Source organism: Pipra filicauda, unplaced genomic scaffold (genome assembly GCF_003945595.2).
Source record: "Pipra filicauda isolate LSUMZ 115617 unplaced genomic scaffold, ASM394559v2 scaffold16_size7369187_pilon, whole genome shotgun sequence".
Classification (NCBI taxonomy): Eukaryota; Metazoa; Chordata; class Aves; order Passeriformes; family Pipridae; genus Pipra; species Pipra filicauda.
The window spans coordinates 2,049,461-2,072,353 of record NW_024104207.1 but is presented as its reverse complement, the minus strand read 5'-3'; the positions used below and the strand labels follow the sequence as shown (position 1 = coordinate 2,072,353).

General features: G+C 37.3%; 1 protein-coding gene across 2 annotated transcripts in view; it reads right to left on the bottom strand.

Moving 5' to 3' along the window:
• Window positions 1-22,893, bottom strand: part of SMOC2 (SPARC related modular calcium binding 2) — a 138,883-nt gene that overhangs the window by 5,907 nt on the left and 110,083 nt on the right. Inside the window, exons 10-11 of one of the 2 annotated variants that reach the window (XM_039379561.1) lie at window positions 2,064-2,166; window positions 890-1,164 (exon numbers count right to left, since the gene is read on the bottom strand). In XM_039379561.1, coding sequence (XP_039235495.1) covers window positions 890-1,164; window positions 2,064-2,166 — 378 coding nt within the window. The remainder of the gene's footprint in view (window positions 1-889; window positions 1,165-2,063; window positions 2,167-22,893) is intronic. The other variant, XM_039379562.1, reaches the window with a different exon arrangement.

The window sequence follows — 22,893 nt, the reverse complement described above, 5'->3', positions numbered from 1 at the left end:
CTCCATCATCTAAGTGAAAATTGCAAGATATTATGATTAGGTCCACAAAAAAAAAAGCATCAGAAAAAAATTTATGGATTTGATTGATACTTGTTTTGAGAGATCTGTTTCTGGGAGTCATGGACAATTTATTAGTAAAATGCAGAGCTCTTCTGTCTTTCTGCAGTATTCCCTTTCTGGACTTGAGTAAAACCAATGACACCTTTGTTTTACTGTCCTCCCTTCACTTTAAGGTACCAGACAAACCAATTTGCCTATATTAATTGTTCTACAACTTCTTAAAGTATGGGGATCTACTGCTGTTGTTTACAATTTTTTTTTAGATTCTTCTTCATTTTCAGGAATTGCATGATTGAACTCTGCAGGGCCTATTATACTCTGTAGTTAGTTGTTCCCTTTTCTACCACTTTGGCAGCAAGGTAAGGTGGCTATGTATCAGCAGTAGTTCCACCTGTTTGGCAGATGACTGCATTCCTTGCTTTATCTCTAAACCACATTTGAGAAATGAGAAGTCATTAGAAAGTTCAACGACATGCTTCCTTCCAGGAATCCAAAAAGCACAGGTGTGATACTTCCATTCATTCAGAACATAGTACTGTAATAACATTAAACTGGCTTTTTGATGACTGTTAATGTTATCATATCCTCTGAGGTTTCCTACTGTAATACATTTAATGGTCAGAATCAACAGGAAGTTTTTGATTCTGCTGGAGCAAAGTGATTATTTGCCTACACAGAAGCAACTTTCCTGCCATCTGCCTTTAGCAACAGTTGCATTAGCTACAGACAGGTGTATTCTTTTATTTTGTATGATTCTGGCACTTATAAATATCAGGCTTCATCAGCTTTGAAGTATTTAGTGAAAAAGACAGATAGAAAAGTTTCTTACTATGGCGTTTCTTTGTTTCTGTTTTACCTTCTTCTTTTGTTACTCCCAAGCAACCCATTAATTCTTGAACTGACAGGGACTTATCGTTGTTCACATCACAGTATTCCACAAACTTCTTCACGCATTTTTTGGGCTTTGATTTCTTTCTCAGGAATCTCTTAAAGGGTTTGATTTCTTTCTTGCCAATATCCCCACTGGAATTTTTATCTAGCTGTTTGAAATACCAGTGGACCACTCTCTCTTCCAGAGTATGATTTGGATCAGGCTCTGAAACCCTGAAACAGGAAAAAAAGAGAGTTTAGTCTTAATTCTAAGATACATAAACCTCAGTTTGTGCCTTTATTTCAGAATAGTTACATCACCATCAGATGTATTGTTACACAAACTTCCCTGCTTTTGGACACTAGCTTCTTGTAGTAAATCCCTCTTTTTTCTCTTTGGCCAACTGTACCCTAAATTTAACACTAAGGGCTGGAATATTAGTTAACTCTCTGAAACCCTGTTGAGATCAGCACCACATTGGCAAACAGTGCTTTCTCCTTTAATTTCCTGAAAAAGAGAAAAATGAAGAGAGAAATAAAAAAAGAAAAAGACAGTTGCATAGACAGCAGATGCATTAAATGTGTAAAGTAATCAACTGAAGTAGATCAACAATCAGCATCGCCAAATACCTAGGCTCCAATTATAACCCACGATGGATACTCTTAGAGATGAAACACCTGAAGGTACTGAATTACAGGATAAGTTATAACAATAAATGCCATCTCCTCTTCAGATGATAAACACCTGACCTGCAGATGCCCAAATTTTGACAGTACTTATGCATTTTTAATGCTACCTGTGACTGTTGATAGCATTGGTTTGTTTTGCAAACAACTAGGCAAAATACGAATCAGGAAAGTAAAACACATTCCTCAAATAAAGCCTAAGAGGAGAAAAAAACCTGACAGACAGTTGCACCAACAGCTACAGATAAACCCTAATCTGTGCTGCTGAGAATTCATCTATCAAGTGCATCTCTCTTTAGTGGATATAGTCTACAGTGATAACTTTGAAGTAAAGTCTCCTAGTTCTTGGAAATTTACCCTTTGTGAAGGCTTCTCAAGCCCATCAACAATTCATTCACTACTGCCAGAATCCTTTTACAGACACATAAAAAGGATCTGAAACCCACCGGCTAGAAGACAAGGATGGATCAGAGACTGCGTGCACCATATCTGTGGACAATGCATCCAAAACACTAGTCAGGAACTCATTCTTCTTGGCCCCAGGACAACCTAGAAAACCAGATTTTTTTTCTTTTCTTGTTAACTGTTTTTACAAGATTCATATTCCAAGAATATTTCAAACTTAGAGATAGATGTGACTCCATGTACACAAATTTCCATAAATTGTGGACAAGTTCGTGATTCAAATACACATATCTAAATTCAGGTATATATCTGTAACAGAGCAGGAATAAACAACCAACCATTTGAACTCAAGCAAGTGGGAGTCTGTTTTGCATACCTGGAGTTCCTTTTTTTAAATTTTGGCCATTATTTTTCCTTTTATTGAGATATCTTTAACATGGGTGTCATATTTTGAAAATAAAAGCTTTGAAACAACAGAAGTTTGTACCTAACACAGACTGTTTGAAAGATGGTCTAGAAACTGTTTGAAACATGGTCTAGAAGCTCACAGCACAAGACTTCTTTCAGATTTCTACTTTTGCTCCTCTGAATTTGCACTGGCTTTCTCAACACACATTCTTTCAGTGCATTGTTTTTCCTCTCTGTAAAATGACAGTTAACTCCTTGCCTCATTCCCTTTTCTCTCAGACAAGGGTTAACTACCACTACATGGCACCTAGCCCAATCAGCTGTGCTACTTTGGTTAATACCGAGGGATCCTATGGTGATGCTCGATCATCCTCGTGACTACATTCCCAGTGCTACAAAGTTTTTCTCTGAAAGAAACTGACAGCATGTTTCAGATACCTAATACATCAGATAAATATATACTGAAAGATCCCCTCTTCGAGCAGCACAGCTGGAGCACATAAATTCCTCTGACAAGTGCATGAATGTTGACACATGGAGGTTTGCTTATACAATACACCTGTTTCCTCTTCCCTAGAGCCCTGAGCCAAACACCAGGTCTCCCCCTAGCCCTCTATTAGCTGAGTTAAACTCTAGGATGATCCATGATCAGTGCCATAGAGATTAGAAACTTGAAACCGGAGTCCATGGCAGGACTTTCAGAGACAATTCTATGCTGGCAGCCACTTACCCACAGTTCTGTTCTAAAGTGAACAAGGGAAATACTTTGAAGTGTTGTGGATAAAGATTAGTCAGCCAGTAGGGATTTGTTATTTTATTACACTTCTCAGAAACCTCTGGAGCAGGCAGCAGGACTATATGAGCCTGAAAAGCCTCCTTGGCCAGAAAATTATTTTTTAATATATCCCATGTTAATCCAAGGAAATAAACCTGTTTTATATTAGCCCTTAGTTGTGTTGCAGTAAGAATAGCTCAGCTGTTATGTACAGCAGGAGCACCCACTACATATTATTGTCTAGCACATTCATGTAGTTATGAGTTCCCTGTCTCTTATGTGTTTGCTTTTCACATCAGAGACATTTTATTCCAATAACTGTAAAAGGTGTATGGAATTTACTGGGGCAAGTTTCACTGCACTAAAAGTACACACACAAAACTAGTTGTCCTTCTCTTAGATATGTTCCTCTTCCCTTTGTCTTTAACCAGTGTGGGGTTTTTTCCTGTCACAACTGGAAAAAAGAGAAAAAAGAAAGGAAAAAAAAACAAAACAAAACAAAAATCCAACAGCTATGACTATGAGTTCAAGTTCAGTGACGCAAGCACTTGATCTTTGTAAAGAAGAAAAATGAGAAGGGTGGCAAGAGATTAATAGGTAAGGACAAAAGACTATAGCAACAGGTTCCTGGCAGCATTCAGTGCATAATTTAAAAGCATATTCTCTGCTGCAAAGAGCTTGCTGTTAAATAAGGTTCAGGCACTACAACCGTGTAAATAAATTGTGCATTATGATTTAAATGAGGTCGCATAGCTTTGCAAGCCACAAAAGTACATTTGTCCAGAGACAAGCAGGCAGATGCCAAGAAGTTCCAAAGCAGAAGGCGCATTCAGTTGTGTTAGCTTGCATGAAACAAGAAACTAAGTCTCTGAGCAACCTACTGAGCTCAGCGCTACATCTTGCCACCAAGGATAGCACTGTGGACCAGAGCTGGTTCTCTTCAAAAGACAGGCAAAAAGAAGTCTGTCGGAGGCTCTCCCATATAGACCTATCTTGAATGATATAAGTTTTATCCATTTCATATTGGAGCTGTGTTACCATCATCAGTCAGAAGCCTGAATTCTGCCACAAACATTAGTTGTGAATCAATACAGGATTCATGGAAAATGCAGGAAATAAGACCTCAGCATGTAACAATGCAGCACAACACTGAGAAAAGGAAATTTGACTTTTTTCTTTCTCTATCTTTTTTTTTGATAGATAATAATATTAATATCCTATTTGATTTAGGAGCTCCATCTGAATTTTTCGTGTTATTTATGACTGTATTTCTGACACATCTGGAAGAAAGAAGAACCTATGCTTTAGGTAGTTTCTACTGCTCTCCAGGGAGCTGCTGAGTGTACATATGGTACAGATGTAGAGATCAAAATCCTGACTTAGCTTGCTCTTTATGAGATACAGCTAGGTAGGGGAAAGTATCAACTTCTAAATTCACAAGAAATCACGGGGAGAAAATTCCACAGTTTAAAGCCTGTCTCTGACAATTTTCCCTAAGAATAAGAAAGGTTTCTAAACACGTATTGCATAAAGTTGCAATAGCAGCTAACAGTAATAGAAATCTTCTCATGGAAAAGAAAAATTGCTGTTAAAATAAACACAATCAGTTGCTGTGAAACATTCTAAATTATAACTGTACTACTTAACGTAAAATGACACCCCACAAAATGCTCACCAGTTAAATACAGAGAAAATATTCAGTTTCTCCCAATTACAATTTTTGCTGATGTGTGGGCAATCACACAGCAATTTACCTCACAGTGAAATCTCTGTTCTTTACAGGTGTTATTAACTCAGACTAATTCTCTGGAGGCTTCACACTGAGCTTTAATTTTCAACAAATCTGTGGATGAACTGGTAAGACTGGAGGGGCTTTAGCTTGATTGTAATGAATAATTCACTCTTGCTGGGCTAAATACAGAAAATGAAAGGCTAGTCTCTTATGGGAGCCTTATGCTTCTCTCTGTGGTTTATACACTTCAGTTTCTTCTGCAGCTGCCTGTCCTATGTGGATTTCACAGCTTACATAAATAGTAATTTGTTGTTAAAAGATGGAAGTTGAAATCACATGGAGTTAACCTGCAGGTTCAGAGATGTAGAGCTGAGTGTTTGCTCTAAGGATAGGTTTACCCAGAGTAAACCTTAGACCAACAAACACATACAACACATGACAGGAATACACAAACATCACATTTAAACTATAATATAAAGGAAATCAAAGAATCATCATTATGCATTATATATCTCAAATGTACACATCTCACTATACATATGACTACTTTTAGTACTAAGAATGGACTTTTAAAGTTAAATCTGTGGGGAGGCTTTCCATAAACCTTTTAAAATATGCACCCAAGTGCCTTGGAGCTCCCTGCTTTGTCCATAAGAGTCTATTACTGTCAGTCTTGGAAGATTATCTTTTGCAGCACATCTGAAACCATGGTTAGAAGAACATTTAGTTCATTTCTGTAAAAATGGGAATACAATAGATAAGATTAAGCACTTTAAAAGGGATTTTACATCAATCTTCCTGCAAGAGAGGAAATTGTCTTCAATCAGTTACTCAAGTTACTAAAGACATGACAACTTCCAATTAGCAAATCTAAAGCTTCTTTTTTATTCCCCATTTGTTAATATGAACGTGAGGCTTAGCAGTGATCTTAAATACAATGACCATTGAAATACCTCTGAAAACTGTAAATAAGCTTTTGGTTTGCTAAAAAACGGAATGATCAGAACTATTCATATCCATGCTTCTTTTGTACCTTTGACTTCACTGAAAAATAGTGGTATACAAAAAAAAAGAATTTTATGAAGTGTTTCAGTGCTACTGGTTATCCTGGGAGAATAGACAATACATGGAAAATATTTTTTCTTGAACTTTTATTCTATACGCACATATAGGTACAGTTCATGAGTTTATTCCTGTTGATCCACATGAACTACAAGTTTCTGTTTGTCTAGACATGTTGAGAGGTCTCTTCATTTTTTGGAGGACTTCCTGAGCTTTTCCTGACTCCCTTTCCAGGAAAAAAAAAACAAAAAACAAACTCAACAGATGAGCCTGGGAAGTGAAAATTGTAACTGATGATGACTAAAAATCATGGTTTCAACAGTCAGTGCTTTTACAGTTTTATTTAATGATTAGCCTCCATGACCTTAGAGGTCTTTTCCAGTCTTAACAATTCTATGATTCTATGGTTCTATGGCTCATTGCAATTTTCCCCTCACTACAGCTCCTGGTAACCTCTCACAGACAAAACCTCTTAGTCTCCATTCTAAAAGGGTTGAGGGCATTATCATTTCTCTGTGTTTTCATTCCTCAGATATTACTTATTTTAAAAAAAAAAATATTTTATTTTTTCTCTTAAATATTCTTACTATTTGAAATAAATAAGCTGAAAACCAAATTCTCTTTTATATGTCCTTACCCCAGTTCCAGAAATAATGAAATGGAATAGAACAGATATTAGCTGTAGAGGAGCTACAGATCCATTGCCTTGTAGCCCCTGACCTCTATGTCTAACAGGGAAGAAGTACTATTTCTTGAGAAGGGTAGGAAGCAGATTTCAGTTCCTAACATATATTTAACTTTATTTTTGTTAACATTTTAAAATTATCTTTCTGTTCCAATGTCAGGACACGCGCGCACACACACACACACACACACACACACACACACTAAAGAGTTAACAAAAGTGTGCTCTCCCTAGGCCCTACCCTTCAATCCAAGGCATTTGTATCATACCAAAGTGCATTGAGTGGGATTTGTTGAACTTGAGCCTGCTGAAATGAGATGTCTCACCCATAATAGTTATTTAAGCTCAGTATAAAGGAAACCATTCAGAAGGCATTCATCCCAACTACCTGAGATCTTTTTTCTAGGAATAGAATAGGATCTCCCTTTAAATGTTTCTCTTCTTCCCCATTAACAAAGGAAGCCCAGATAGCTAATTTATATTCCCAATTGGTGTAAAACCACTTGTGATTAATTCTATATGTGTATGTTCTATAAATACATTTAGGCTTAAACTACTCTTTTATTCTTTGGGTAAATGTGGAGGAAAGAAGGGATAATATTCATAGCAGAAACACATGACCCTACAAACAGTTTTTGCTGGCAACTGAGTGACAAAGTTAGATTAGGGCATTTGTTCATAGGAAAAGCAATCCATTACATTTATTTCTGTTCCAGTAATATTATTGCTAAACGAGAAAAGGAAAATCAGAACATCAAAGTATAAGATAGGCAATGTGAAATGGCTAACTTCTGATTACCACTTCTTAGTTTGGTTTTCCCTCAATGAGAGTTTGAAAGGCTTTTGAGAAGTGAAAGTCTTGCTACTAACAGCTCAGAGATGTCACTGTGAGAACAGGCAAGGATGAACCAGCTAGAACATTGTAATCCTTTCAGGGGCCATCCAAAAATCAAAACTGAACTTGAGAAAGTCTTTGGACCTTACTTGACATTCTTAAACATTCTCTTGTAGACCTTTACCGTTCTAGTTTTGAGTGGGAACAGGAAAAGGGTCTAAAAACTGAGATGATAAGGTCTTGCCTCTTTGCTGTCCAATGGACACAAGGCAGCTGATGTTTTTATTAGTCAGTCAGTACCTACACAATATTTAATCCACTTTTGGAAGCCAGAGATATTTCAGTATGTTGAGAAGGATCTGAAATTCTGAGCATTTAGGTTCAGTCTGTGCCAATGCAAACTTCTAACCTTCAGAGGCTTGTCGCCTTATGTTTACCATGACCTACAATACAGTCATGTGGGTCCAGCTCCAGTGAAAGAAACACAATATATTTGACTGAAGTGTTGGCCCAGTGACAGAAGTCAATCATCCGACTGATTAGGACACAGAGACAAGAGTTTCAAAATTAGAAAGGGGCCCAAAAATGTCTAGAAGAGAAAAGCAACTGGGTCTGATTTTCAAAAGGTTATACATCTGCTTTACATATCATATTTCATGACTGCCTGACCCTGAGATATACAGCTGGTACTACTGACTGCAGTAACACTTTCAACAATAGCTTATTAAACTGAAATATTTTTGAATCCAGCTTTATACTGTATTACAAGCATCTGAATCTCCACATTATCACTCTGAGAGTCTTAACAATTAGCAAGCAGTACTGCTTAGGGAGTAAAAATGCATTTATTTTTAGTAGACATTTATTACTTCCCATTTACTTTTATTTTCATCATGTTGTTATGTTTCCTCTCAGGAGATGGGTACGAAAAAAACCCATATTTAATTACCTCCATTTAAATATCCATTAAAAAGGAAAAGCTATTAAAAAAATGTATGTTGTTGCAATTATGGAAATGACCTCAGAAATAAGGTGCATAATTCTGGTCTCCTGATGGAAAAATTGAACTGTGGGGACTTGCCTTAGTGGGGATGTTTTTTACATTATTTAATTAATCTAAGCAGCCTGGTCCTTGGAAAATGTTCTTGAAAAACAGCCTCTTCTACAAACCAATGTTGATTTTAACCTTTCTGGATATCTCTTACTGAGCCTTTTACCAATGGAAGTATCAGCTGAAAATCCCAAAAGCATCCACTTCATCTAAAGCCACAAAAAAAGTCTCTATTTAGACACGAAGAACCAATGGTCATTAAATCAAAAAGATGAAGGAAATTCAGAGTTGTTGGGCCAACAGCACATATTTATGTGAGGGCAATTTTCGAAGAGTTCCTGTGCACAGTGTTACCTTCATGCTAGTCCACAGTCATAACACAGGACGGATGGAAATCTAAGGCCAGCACTCCTTAAAGATACCTTTCAGTACCTCAAAGAGCATTATATACATGATGGATTTTTTCAAATACATCTTTGAAACACTGCATATTTGTTGATTTTTTTGTTTAAATATAGATGGTACAGAGCAACCTCAAACTGTGGCAGACAAATGGAGCATTCTACAGATGCAGTGACTTGGTTTCTCTTGATCTTGGGAATAAAAGCAGTGGCAGAATCACCAACTGCAAATCTAAGTCACTGCTACGAGGGCCCAAAGCATGTTGTTGGACGGTAAAGGATGAGATGGAAAAAAAAGATGGGGGGGAAGGAAGGAGGAGAAAGGAAGTAGAAGATCTAGCTACACCGGAAGCAGTCAGGTGAAGTATCAAAATCTTTACCCACACTTTTGTTTTGCTTATACAGATACCTATAAGTTGTGAACTTGAATTAGGAGACACATTTTCATCAGTTTTATCTGATTTTTTTTTCTTCCTCCCCTTCATAACTGGCAAGTGAATGATTTGGAAATTGGATTTCCAGCACAGAGGGAAGTTAGAATTAATGCCAGGCAGGCATGTCTATTTCTTGGAACATAAACTGTATACTGAATTTTAACTCAGAATGGATTTTTACAACAGTGATTAAAAGTTTATAAAATGTAAATGTTGGAAGTAACTGAAGTGAAACAAGAATCATAAAGAACCACTAAAACATTACTTGAACACTATGGAATGAACCAGTCCTTGGAAACCTGGCATCACAGAAATCTCCCTTTCTCTTTATGCAGTATTTAATCTGGGATCTGCAGTTGTTTTGCTTTCCAGGACACTTTCCACTATACATGATAGATTTCCTCTGCAAATGGCATTTCAAATCTCACTGACTCATCCTCTGCTAATTAAAAAAGCTGTAAAATTACTAATATAAAAACATAAATACAGCCTTACAATTGCTCAGTATGAAAGTCTTACAAGGTATGACATATGTAAGAATTAAATGCCCTTAGTTCCTGCTGAAGGAGGTGAGCATACTATGACAGACTGATAAGGCGCAGGCCTTAATAATTAGATACTATTCATTTAAATTAAAGATGAAGGTCCATTCCTAATTCACCATTACCCAGCTCACTTTCCCAGAGTCGACAGAGATCTCTGTAGCTACAGCAGGTTCTCAAACCAACTTTCTTTGCAAATAGACCTCTATTTGGAACAGATGCCCCAAGCCAAATATAGCACTGTGTATCTCATTAAACCACAATAAACTAATGTTCAAGTAATTATGAGTTTGACTTAATCCCACAAAAAACAGGGCAATTGAGAGTTAATCATGTCACCCTTAATTTGCAATTTACAGTAAGCACTGAAGAAATGAACACATCTCTCTTGGTAGCAAAGATCCTGCAATGACAGAAGAACAATGGAGCAAATTAAAGATGGAGATTAATGTAATTATGGTTCTACAGTGTCTGCCAAGAAGGATGCAATGCAGCTGACTTCCTGTAATGCAGTTTACAGTGTGCGGTTTGATTACAAAGTACCTTGGGTTGTTTTACAGCAGGGACATCCAATTCCATGATAGCACTCCATTAAGGATTATGAGGGCAGTTTCCTCACTGGATCACTACACTGTATGCTAGTTTCATTGTGTTCAGTGTGCTCTGTTTCCCTTGTGTGCTGCACATCCAGCATTTGGTCAGGGACCCAATAAGAACATCCTGCAGCCATGCAGAGGCCTGGATTTCCTTGCATTTGTGCAGACATCATGTCAACTTCAGCAGACATCACGAAGTTAAATGCTAACCAGATTCCACAGAGTCAGTCACTTGGTATTAATAGGTGACATCAGAAAGGGCTGAGAGGCTATTGAAATATGAAAACCATCTCAAGCTTACTGACCATGGGACTTGAGAGGAAATAAAGAGACAGAGAAATACCCTATCATACTTCTCCAGAAGTCTGGCATGGTATGCAAAAAAACATGACCCCATTTTATACACAGGATGACATGACATGACATGCTACAAGACTGAGCACGTGTACGCAATTATGGGAGTGTGTGCATGAGTACAATTTCTGGAGCAGGCCATGGAATCTCATTTGTTGATAACACAGCAACACAAACACACGAGGGAAGTTCTCATGCATCTTACTCTGTGCTGCTGAGTGAATGAAGAGAGATGGGAAGAAGACATCACATTATATCTTTGTACGCTGGGTATTGCAGGGGATAGGGAAAAATGCTATCTGAGTGTACAACAGCAGCATCCCAAATGCTCATATCCAGCAAAACTGAGTCCATCTTGGGCACGTATAATAACCTGATTTCCAGGCACGCGTTTTGCAACAGTGCTTGCTCATTGGTGAATGGAACTGAAATAATGACTCTGGTTATAATTCATACACCCCACATTTCCACTCTAACTCTACTGTGAATAATTCTTTGGTATAAATATGCACATTTTAATGATTTAGTAAACAGTGGTCATTTTCCATTACAAGTGAATGAATGCAAAAGACTCTTATTCTGAAGCAGAAGTCCACGCTTCATACCTGGAGATACTCAACACTGCAAATTCCAGCAGACACAGACTTTCAATCCATGAGCTTCACATGACTGAAGTAAACAAGCCCTCTGCAAATGGCTATAAAAGGGTTCACATGCTAGATTGTCAAAAATCAATAGGTGGTCTACTGCTAGCTAAAATCAGGAGGCAAAAGAGAAGGTAATGAACAAAGAAATCCACTTAAACCTTTAAAAATGCCTGGGATTAGATTAAGAAATTCAACATATGTGTGTGGATTACAAAGACAAGATAAACAGCTAAAACCCATTCGTTTCTGTCAACTGATATAAGCACATTCACAGAGGATTTTGCAGCAAGGTTCAACTATGCAAAGTTGAACTATGCAAAGACTAAAGCTTAAGCCGGTACAATTTCTTTGCAGAAAGCAGAAGGACATGAATATATGGTAAAGGAAATGAAAGGAGAAGAAAAGTATGGAAATTAGAGAGAAGCAGGTAGAAAATCAAGGGAGAGAAGAGAGGCATGGAAATCAGTGGAGAAAAAAGCTGCTTGAAGTTTCAAGCAAACTCGCAGGGACAGCCTGTGCTCTGACACAGACACCTCTGACAGCACTGACAGAATATTAATCTTCCTCCCCCATTTTCCTCCAAACAAAGCTGTGGTTCACTGAGATAGCTCTGGCATTCACATGAACTGGCTTCTGGTGGTTTTGTTTTCTCTGTTTCTGCCAAAGTCATGTGGATAACATGGCTGAATCTCTTCATCTTTAGCTGCATTTGCAGGGACAAAGGGGTTTTATATCTTCCTATTGCTTCTGGCACTCTCAGTATGTGACCACGAAGTAGCTCTCCCTAGGACTGGCCAGGAAACAACAATTCTGTCATGTGGAAATAGTCAGGATTGGGTAGTTTAGATTTTACTCTGGTGCAAAATGAGGTTTTTAATGCTTTTTCTTTGGGTTTTTTTTCTTGTTTGTTTGCTGTTGTTGGGTTTGTTGTTTGGGGTTTTCTTTAAGAACATAACACCCATCCCATCTTGGCCAAATAGCTTGGTGATGAAGGCACGCAGCTGAGGTGGAGGAGACTGAGGTTCAACTCCCTGATCCAAACCAGACAGAGCAGGGAGTTGAAACCTGGCTTGCTGTTATCCCTGTGGAATATCCTAATCTCTCACACTAGAGAATTTAGGTTCAATTCCCTGCTCTGTCTGGTTTAGATCAAGGATTTGAACCTAGGTTCTTTCCTCTTCAGCTGAGTACTCTAATCAGCGAACTATTGTGTGTCCACAGAAGGGTTCCTTTTGTTGTAAGTAAGCTCTTAAGAACAAAGAGAGTGTCAGAAACCACTTCTGTTTCTACATTAAAACATTTTTCTTCAGAAGAATAACAATAGCATCAGACTGGACAGTATCTTCTTTAGGGCAGAGCTTAATCCCACATGTCATATAGAAACGCAAAAAACATCTTCCAAAAAGCCTGGTGAGTGTGTCAACAGAGTGCTCTCACTAGATCTCACTACGCTTAAAGAAAAACATGGGCTTCGGTGCTTTGCTGGATAAAGGCCACTGCACTTTGCACACCGAAGAGTGGAATTCTCACTAAAAAGGTATTTTGCCTTGCATGTTTTGGACTGGAGGCTTTCTGCCTTATGAAACAACAGAGTTATGGGAACTGATGTTTAAGCAGCACTTTATCATTCTGCCATACTATAAGCCACTGTTAAAATTTTTTTTCAGCAGTGCATATACACAAGAGAAGCCTGTTGTTTGATACAGAAACTCATTAAGTCTGTTGGATTTTATTTTCTAACTTTAAATCCATTCTATTGAAAACTGAATCTTTAGCTTCTCTGTTATTCAGTGTAAGTGTTTCACTTAGAAGACATAAAAAGTGTAGACAATGCAACTTCCAGTGGAATAATGTTGAATTCAGAGCACAGTGGAAAAAATAGGGCAGCTGGAGGGAATCAAACATTCAGACATCATGGCAAAGTGAAAAAAAAAAAAAGATCATTTATAGGGGAAACAAAAAGCATAGGGTACTTCAGTGGTTCTGTCTCAATCTGACAGCTACATTTCCATTCACAAGCTTCATTTCTGTCACTTTTTTATTTTCATGAGAAAGGTTTAATTCACTTGTCTAAATTTTTAATAGGAAGGAAACTCAGACTTCTCACACAGTACCTTCAGAAACATCCCAAACTTTATGCTTAATGACTCAACTCAGTAAAGCATCTAGGTTTGTCTGTAATATCAAGTGTATTTTGGGTTGTTCTGATGGAGCAGAATCAATATGATCTATGAATTTCATGAATATTTAAAGATACAAATATCTATCAAGGAAAGAGGAGAGGATGGGAGTTCCAAATTCAAGTTTTACAATCCTTTTCTAGTGATCCTTAGTTAATTTGTTTTCTGGTTTTTCTGCATGAAAAGAATCACTTTTCATCTCTCAAATATTTGAGAGATTCTACTAATGTCACTGATGTGTTTGGAAATGGTTACCAAGAAACACTAAAAAAGAATATAAATGCCTGCCTATCAAAACACATTTTAAGAATAAATTGCTCTTCTTTTATGACAGGCATTTTTCTGTTGACTCTAATGAAAATATAATGAGCATAGAACACCCTCACTTTATCTGTCCGGTCTTACAGCCTTCTGCTTTATCTGTAAACAGAGATAAATCACTAAAAAGGAAACTGGGGCTTGGGAAATTAGTCTTTTGCTGTTGAAGAAAGAAGTACAAATTTTGGTTTGGTTACAAGCAAATTAATCCAATTAATTCCTACCTGTCTCCAAATTAAAAATGTTACTAAAGGAAAGCGCTGAAGGTAAACACCTGAGAGAAAAAAAATCTGTGAGGAGAAACTTAACTTCAGCCTGTGCACAATCCTTACTTTAATATAAAAATCATTTGTAAAGAAATACTTTAAAAAAAAAAGTATTCCTCAAAGTTAGGACTGAAAACAGACCAACCTACAAGTTCCATCTAAGATACAAGGCATACAAGGCACCCTTCTCTTACTTCTCAGTTGAACTACTTCTGAAATTCAAAGCAGAAGAAGGAAAAACTTCAGCAGCAAGACATTCACTGTACCCCACAATCAACTCACTTTCTGTGTATCAGCTATATCATTACAGTTAGAGTAAGATCCAGTGGGTCTAATCTGTTTTTTTTTTTCACATTCCCTCCAGACTACCAGGTTTGATTTGAAATCAGGGGTCCAGGTTTAATAGACTCATTCAGGTAACTGTTTTATGATATGAAATGCATGCCTCTCATATTAAACCAGAGTTTTCTGACCTGATTCCCAGGGCAACTTTTCTTGGCCAGATTTTAAAGAATTAGAGCAGTGTATATCTGTTCACATTCCTCCTTCCCTCTCTGCCTTCCACATGAAGTGACTATCAAGTGAAGCCTGTCTGCAAGATGCCCTACAGCCAGATATGAACGAGAGCTAGCAACAACAAAGCATTCACCCAAATGCTTAGCTAGGCCTCCAATCTTAAGGCTCAAGCAGCTAAGGAATTTGACAAAACAAGGTTTCACTGTAGAATAAACCATACAGTTTTCACTCTCCCAGAAGAATCTTGCCTTCCCAAATAACCCTTGTTTCACCAAGCCACCTGCCTATGTCAGGGAAATCAATGAACTTCAAAAGTAAAAACAACTCATGATGAACAGCAAAGCCCTGTTTTTCTAAACATCAGAAATGCCAGCACTGTAGCAGTGTACCTTCTTTTTTTGCCAAGCCATCCAGAGAACTGTAAATTCAAGGCTGATTCCTGGACCTTACATGTCCAGCCACTGCACTACACATTAATCTCTTTCCTCAATTTGGTTGCCAAGTTTGTAATAAGGTTGTGTGACGCATGCCTGGAACTACGAGCCAACCACATGTGCCAACACAAAAAGTGGGCTGGTCCAACAGAACCATGCACCCTGTTAATGCAGGAGTCAAAATACCCGTCTTAAGAAATCAACTTTTTATAGGAACTTCAATTAAGTTACGTTTTTGGTAATCCCTTATGGATTAAACTTTTCCTATTGACAATCACACCTAATTGTGTGTACACCTATGTAGCGAACAAAATGCTACATATAATCCTGGACAGCTCATAGAATTAACGAAATGGGCTTGTAAACATGTGAGACATAGATGTTGTGGCTCTGTTTGCCTTCATCTTTTTTAATCAAGAAGCGGGAACAAACACACAGCAGACAAAGGATGAAATTGTCATTTCTGTCAAAGACAGTGGACAGTCAAAACAGAACACATGATTTCAAATAACTCATAACACACTGGCATTTTAGTGTTTGAAAAAAAAAACTTGCAATAGGAAAGCATTAAAGTTTCATGGAAAAATTAGTAAATCTTCAAGGAATTTAGAGGACAAAGTATTTTTGTATAAAAGAGACTAGCTTCCTCTGATTCAGTAGGAACCAGACTAAGTTCAGTCAGAGAAATATATTTCTTTTTAAAATCTGACATTAGGATTGTATATATAGTATTAATTGATTTTATTCATTATTTTGTTTCAAATTGATATGACAATGTCAATGACACCTAGAGCATGAACTCCCTGTAGGTGCTGTTTATGCAGTTTAGATGACTTCCAACTTCTACAGCCATTAGTAATGCTTCAGCATAATTAATGTTCTAATTATGCTGAAGTATGCTTTACACAAACCTGATAGGAAAACTTGGATCCAGCTAGACTCTTAAGGAGGAAAGGACAGATTTACCAAAAGTTCCTAATTAACTAAGCGTCCTGGCTTGCCAGGGGGTAAAAAACCTCACACAGTATACAGAAAGAAGTCCTTTGATATACATACAGCACAAGATGCATCAACTACATTTTTTCAGAAGCAATCTTCCCATTTTTCTAAGACAAAAGATGCTGAGACACAGTTGTAATGGCTGTAAAGTTAAATTTTCTCTCCCGCTTAAGTACACTCCAATTTGTTAATAGGTCTGCATGAGAAATCTGAAAGGTACATACACAGAGCAGAGACAAAGAGGTGAAAAATACGGCCATTTCTAGTGCTGTACATGGTAATCTGCCACTCAGTGGCTTTAAGATGCATGGAAATCATTGATAAATGGAGAGTGTGGATATGCTCAAGGAGTCACATCGTATGTGCAGTGAACCCAGCATGGTCTGAAGCTGTTGAGCTCATCAACACAGCCTAGAGTAACTCTACTCTCCCAGAGGAATGTGTCACACAACAAACTCTAGGCAAATAATGGAGGCACATACATGTGCCAACACGAAAATTGGGCTGGTCAGAGCAGTTCATTCCACTTCTGTTGGGGAAATAGTTCAAAACCCCTGCTAGGTCTCACAGACAGGAAAATATAAAAAGAGCTTATTCATCACATCTCGGCCCCAGCCCAGACTCATGCCTGAGCAAGCCAGCCTCTGCCATGTGTGGAAGGAGTTGATAGGCTCAACTTATCTCAGCACAGTGGTGCACACAGAGAGTGTCATCCCAAACTCCTGCAACCCCACCAGAATCTGGGGTCTGAGCTGTCTCACTCTGGAGCAGGAGAGCAGAGGCAAAGGAACAAATCTCCACTCAAGGGAGTTTTGAGAGCACAGAATGTGACATCTTCCCTCCAGGTCCCCAGGATAAGTTAGTATTCGCGATAGATTGGAATACTGAGACTACATGAAACCTTCTAACAGTACCTGCTACCGAATCTCACTTATTTCTTCCCTTCTGTAAAATAAAAAGCAATAAAAATACTAATGAAAATATCAGAGTTCTCTGTATTGAGCTCTTTGTAGGGATTGGTAGGCATCCTGTCCTAGTTATCAGTGTCCTTTGTACCAATTCAAGCCTGGTTACAGAGAGATTATTTTCAATTCAAAGCAATGAATTAGAAGCAGAATTTGAAATACAGTTTTATAGATGAAGTAAAATAAAAATCTTTAGAGCAAGTAACTGTCATGCATACAATTATAAAGCTACTTTCAAGCAGTTATCTATATAATCATCTGGATGATATCAACTATTGGAAGCATTGACATAATATGTATTTACTTTTTTTTCCCTTAATACTATGACAAAATGAATTTTAAATTTCTCATAGAAAAATCACTGTTTTCTTAAATTTGTATAGTACAGTCAACTTGAGTGAGGCTCAGGAAAATTGTGATTTCTTTCTCTGTTACATCACAGAAATTCATTACAAACATAGATAGGATACAGATTGCAGAATGGGTTCAGTTCAATTCAATACCTGAGAAAACTATAGACAATATATATGGAATATTTTCATAAGTAGAACCTGTTTATGATCCTTGCATAAGAGGGTAAGTTGAGAGGCATAAGAGGATCTCTGTGTGTATATGTACATGCCAGTACAAACACAGATTCAAATTTAGGGCTATGTTAGCTATCATATAAACAATTTTAATCTACAGGAATCAGACACACATTATTCCTGTGTGAAAATTGTGAGCTGTGGGTGAAATTACAAGCGCACATTTCCCCCAAGCAAGCACCAGTAGAAACTATTCTACAACATACCGTCACAAACCTTGTACAAGTACACATTATTTGGGGAATAAAGAATCCAAAACTCTGTTGTATAAATATTTTAGAGAGTTTGTAAACTTTTTATTAGGAATATTTTTGTATCCTTCCAGCTCTTTCTTTGATACTGTGAATTCAGCTATACAGATTTCAGCAGGAGATAAAAATTCTAACTAATAAAATCCTTCTCTAATTAACTTCAAATTGACTTTCTACATTTAAGGCCTAAAAGACCAGTTACCATATATATTGAAAAACATAGTGTATAAACATGTGTTACATATCCTAATGGAAAATCAGGAATCTTTTATTTTCAGTAGTTCAGAGATCCTGTTTCGTGACCATTTAAATACCACTTCTCTGAACTGAAATTACAGGATGGAAATCTCCAGCATATATGAAGGAGTCACTCTTTTGAGTCACTGGTGATCATATCTAGATGCACATATATACAAATAGGTACACAACTGATGGAACTTTTTATGATGCCTTCCTGCTTGAAATGGTGAAAATAAGAGAGACACAGCAATAGTAGTAAGTGAGATTGTAGAAACAAATGCCAAATGCAATTTATGTGTTAAATTCAAAATGCTGTATATTCTTTTCACCACTGGATGTATAGTAGACAACATACAGCTAACTACATAGTTGAACATGCCAGTCAACAGCTGTTCCTAGACTCTGTTTTTCTCTTCAGTGAGCTAGGCAGATTTTCAAACTCCGGGTTTATTTTCTGCAAACAAATCTGTCCAGCTCTAGTAAACATTTTCCATTAGAACTCTGGATGGCTACAAAGCCTAGAAACTCTGCTTATCAGTACTTTTCCCCATTATAAAGTTCACAGCGCAGAAGGCTCTGTAGTGATCAAGAAATCATCAAAAAAGCTGATGAATATTCACTCTGTTCCTTAAATGAACTTGATTCAATAACCTTTTCTTTGTATTTAACTGTGCTCCAAAGCTAGTTTCAAGTTGGATCACTACCAGCAAATCTGGATTATGTACTCAAATAACCCAAAATTCAGACTTGTGAGGATGGATTCTGTAACTCTCCAGTTAGGGAACAGGAGAAAAACCCTGTTTTTCTGGACTGAAAAACCCTGACTTTGCACTGGTTTTGAGTGCCTGCGTCTCATTTAACAAACAGAGACTACATATCACGTAGAATATCAAGGGTTATGGAACAACCTAAACCTTCGTCCTACAAACACTTATGCCTGGGCTTAACTTTACAACCACATGTAAAAGTTTCTTTGATTTTAATGGAACTAAGCACAAGAAGAATGTGAGTAAGTGTTTGCAGGATCAGGGTTCAGCAGGTCATGGATTGTATTTTAGGGATATTTACAATGAATTGCTTGTGGATGACTTACAGAGTAAGAGGCTTTACCAGAAGACATTTCTAGATAGCAAACAAATTCAAGAACATCGTAAGTGTAAAGGGCAAAATTTGTGATTAATTCATGTCCCAAAATTACTCATGGATTTTTGCCATATGCTAACATCAGGAATCTATGAACAGTAGCACTCCTGCTGAGCTATAGAGAAGAAAATTTCTGAACCTTGTGAAGCATTCTGAATCCTTTGAAAGAATTCCCAGATGTTTGTATGGAGTAATTTCATTTCCTCCTTGGGGGTCTCAGTTGTGAAGGCCTAGAATTTGTATTTAACCAAGGAATAACATCATTGAAAAACCACTGAGGTAGTCTGGTATACACTATCATCGTTGTGAACAACAGTATTTGTTCTACATCTCTTCACTGAGTACAGAAAAATGCATTCTCTGCTGTCTAAATACCTGATGCAAAAAAGGACCTGGAGGAAAGCCAGCTGGCTTAGGCTCAGCCAGTATGAAATGGAGGTGACACATGCTGGCAGACTGAAGCACTTTGAGGAATTGGAAGAAACTTTCACTGTCTCTCCAGTTGATGGCATCTATCCACCCATTGTCCAAGTGGCTTTACAGTCAGCTAGGCTGCAAGTTTTCCAGGCATCATTTTGTTATTATGTGTTTGCACAGTGCCCAGAATGCTGGGATCCCAGACTGTACAACTATAAACTACCAAGATACAAACAATTAACAATATTAACCACAGAGACTTCCCAAGCTCATCTCTGGTTCCAGGTTCTCCACGTTAATAGTAGCAGATATGGCATCCTCTATCTGTGGCTGCACCAAGGCTGCAGCAGTTCCTCACAAAGGCATAGCATGCAAGGTTAATCACGTTTTTGATCTAATATTACTAGGGGGACATAATCGGGCATTACCTTTGAGCCTCACTTGGAAATTAAGTTCAATAATGATATTTTACTTTGTAAAATAAAGCTAACGTCAGTGAGAACATACAACATTGACTTTGCCTCTTATACTGGTGATCAGTTCCACTGGTCTTTTTAGGTAAGCCGTGTTGATATTTAGAAAATGTGAGCATTGAATGGAAACTGTGATTGTCAGAGACAGACTTTTTCTCAAAAGAGATGAACAAAGTAATCTCATTTTTTTTTGCAGACGGCTAAATATTTTGCATGACAGTGCGTGCAAGACTCTCTCAGTGGTTTTCAAATACATTATGTTATTCCTTAGTTGAGTAATACATCTAGGCCTTCACAACTGAGAGCTCATGAGGAGGAAATTTTTTAGCCTTTTGCAATAGGCTAAAATAAAAATATTTTCTTCAGAAAAATATACCTACTGATGAGAGATCAGAGCATCAACAATTTTGACTACACGTTGATAATTTTCCTTGGCAAGTGAACTAGACTCATTGCTTGACACTTTCAATCACTACTCATCAGCCAAAATTGATGTTATTTCTGTATTATGCATTAAGTTACTCAAAACATTAGGAAGTGTGAACTCTTGCAGTGGTTTAATTTTTCACAAGCCCTATCCTCATAACACTGCATTTCAAAAAGTCACTATTTGATACAAAACACAAAATTTCTAGGGTGGTTTATTATAAGTACAGGATATTTTCAAAGTTGATGGGAACAGAAAATCCCATTGAACTCACTGTGAAAATTGGAACACTTCTCCAAATGACTAAACACAAGGAATAAATGCCTAACCATTGCTGTTCCCTCTCAAAAACATAGCTGCAGATATATGTTCAATCTGAAATGAAAATATTTGGTTTTCCCTGTCCAGAAATTAAACATGAGAGCTGTTTCTGCCACATAATAAAGGAGAACTTGTATCCAGGTATGAAAACACAACAAAACAAAATATTAATTTTGAAGGGAACAGTGTTACAAATCCACCACATGTTTTTATTCAGATGTTTTTATATCAGATTATAAAGGAGAAGCCCCATACCATGTGCCTTTGAGGAAATAGTGTCTTATTATGCGACTCCCACTCACTGTCATGATGAGGTTCAGGTGTCATTTTTCATTATGATTACAGCCCTGGCAGACTAAAAGGTTTTTGCCTTTTCCATTCAGTCATATGAGTTTTCCCTGACAGCTTTCAGATTGCAAGACGATAATGATTGTAGGCATTCTGGCAGAAAACACTGAGGTTATTCTATATCAATCTTCCCCTCTCGTGCTGTTTTTTTTCTACTGCTCACCCAAGAGCTGCAATCCGGTTGCTTCAAGTTATTATGAGATATCTCTCCTATGTCTTCACTGTACCAGAGATTATTTCAAGATTTTTCAAAAGCATTTCTTGAAGCTCAATAACTTTAAGAATACAGCATCAAAGTTTATTCAGTTAGGACAAATATTTTAATCCCTTTTAGGTTTCAATGTGATCAAAGTTTTACTCTGCTTATGCTACGATTTTATGCTGGGCACAGACAATACCTCAGTATCTGCAGTCATGAGAGCTGGTTAAAAGAGTCTGTGGTATTTTCACTGTAAACCTTAGATTTCTTTTAGAGGACAGTAAGTATCTTGATTTTCTTAGTAGTGACATGTATTTTCCGCAGAGTCCTTGTTAAAAGAAACAAAGCCATTTAACATGTACTGTTTTGCTCTGTTTTTTGGATTTCTTGATTTAGTTAATCTCTGCATTGAAACATTTCACATAAATTCACTTCCTTCTTTGTCTTTTTGGTATTAGAGGAAAACCAAAGATAAAAGGAGAGTAAATATAATATTATGGATTAAATGTATGAATTTAAATGTATAGAGAAATTGAAAGTAGGAAATAAAATATCTTTCTGAAATGTAATTTTTAGCTTTACCAAAGCTTTATGGTAAAAATTTCACAGTTTATTGCTTCTTGTTGATGGGAAATCAAATATTTTTATGCATATGTATTTTTACATATATATATATAATATATGTATGTATGTATTCCCTCTAAAATAATAATTTCCCTGGTAAAGATGGAAGAAAAAGGTCCATCTTTATCAGAATCAATGGCAAAATCATAAAGTGTAGAGAGCAGCATTTCTCTACATGTTTGCATCATTGACAAGTGAACCAAAACACCTTCATGAGGGTCAGTGGAACTTTCTGGCATACACTCAGACTTAGGAAAGGCTTAGATGGGGGAAAGCATCCTCTCACTTATTCACTCTCTGGCCAAGAAGGCATAAAACACAAAAAGAAACTCATTTCAAAAACGCTGGAGCAGACACAGCCACGGTGCGACTCTTGTGTGACAAGTTCCTGGGAAGCCATCCAGAAACAGGAGAATGTTCTCCCTTTCTGGGCATGTTCTCTGGGAGGTGCCCCACTGCTCACGCTGACAGTAAAGGACCCAATGGAAAAGAGCAGCACAACAGGCAGGGCTGCTGTCCTTAAAAATGGGTTTGTCTGGAAAAGGACAGTAACCAGTGAGGTGAGTGATGCCTAAAGGCATCACGAGAAACAGAATTTATATTCTTTGGCATAGTCAAATGCTGAGAAGCAAATTACATCA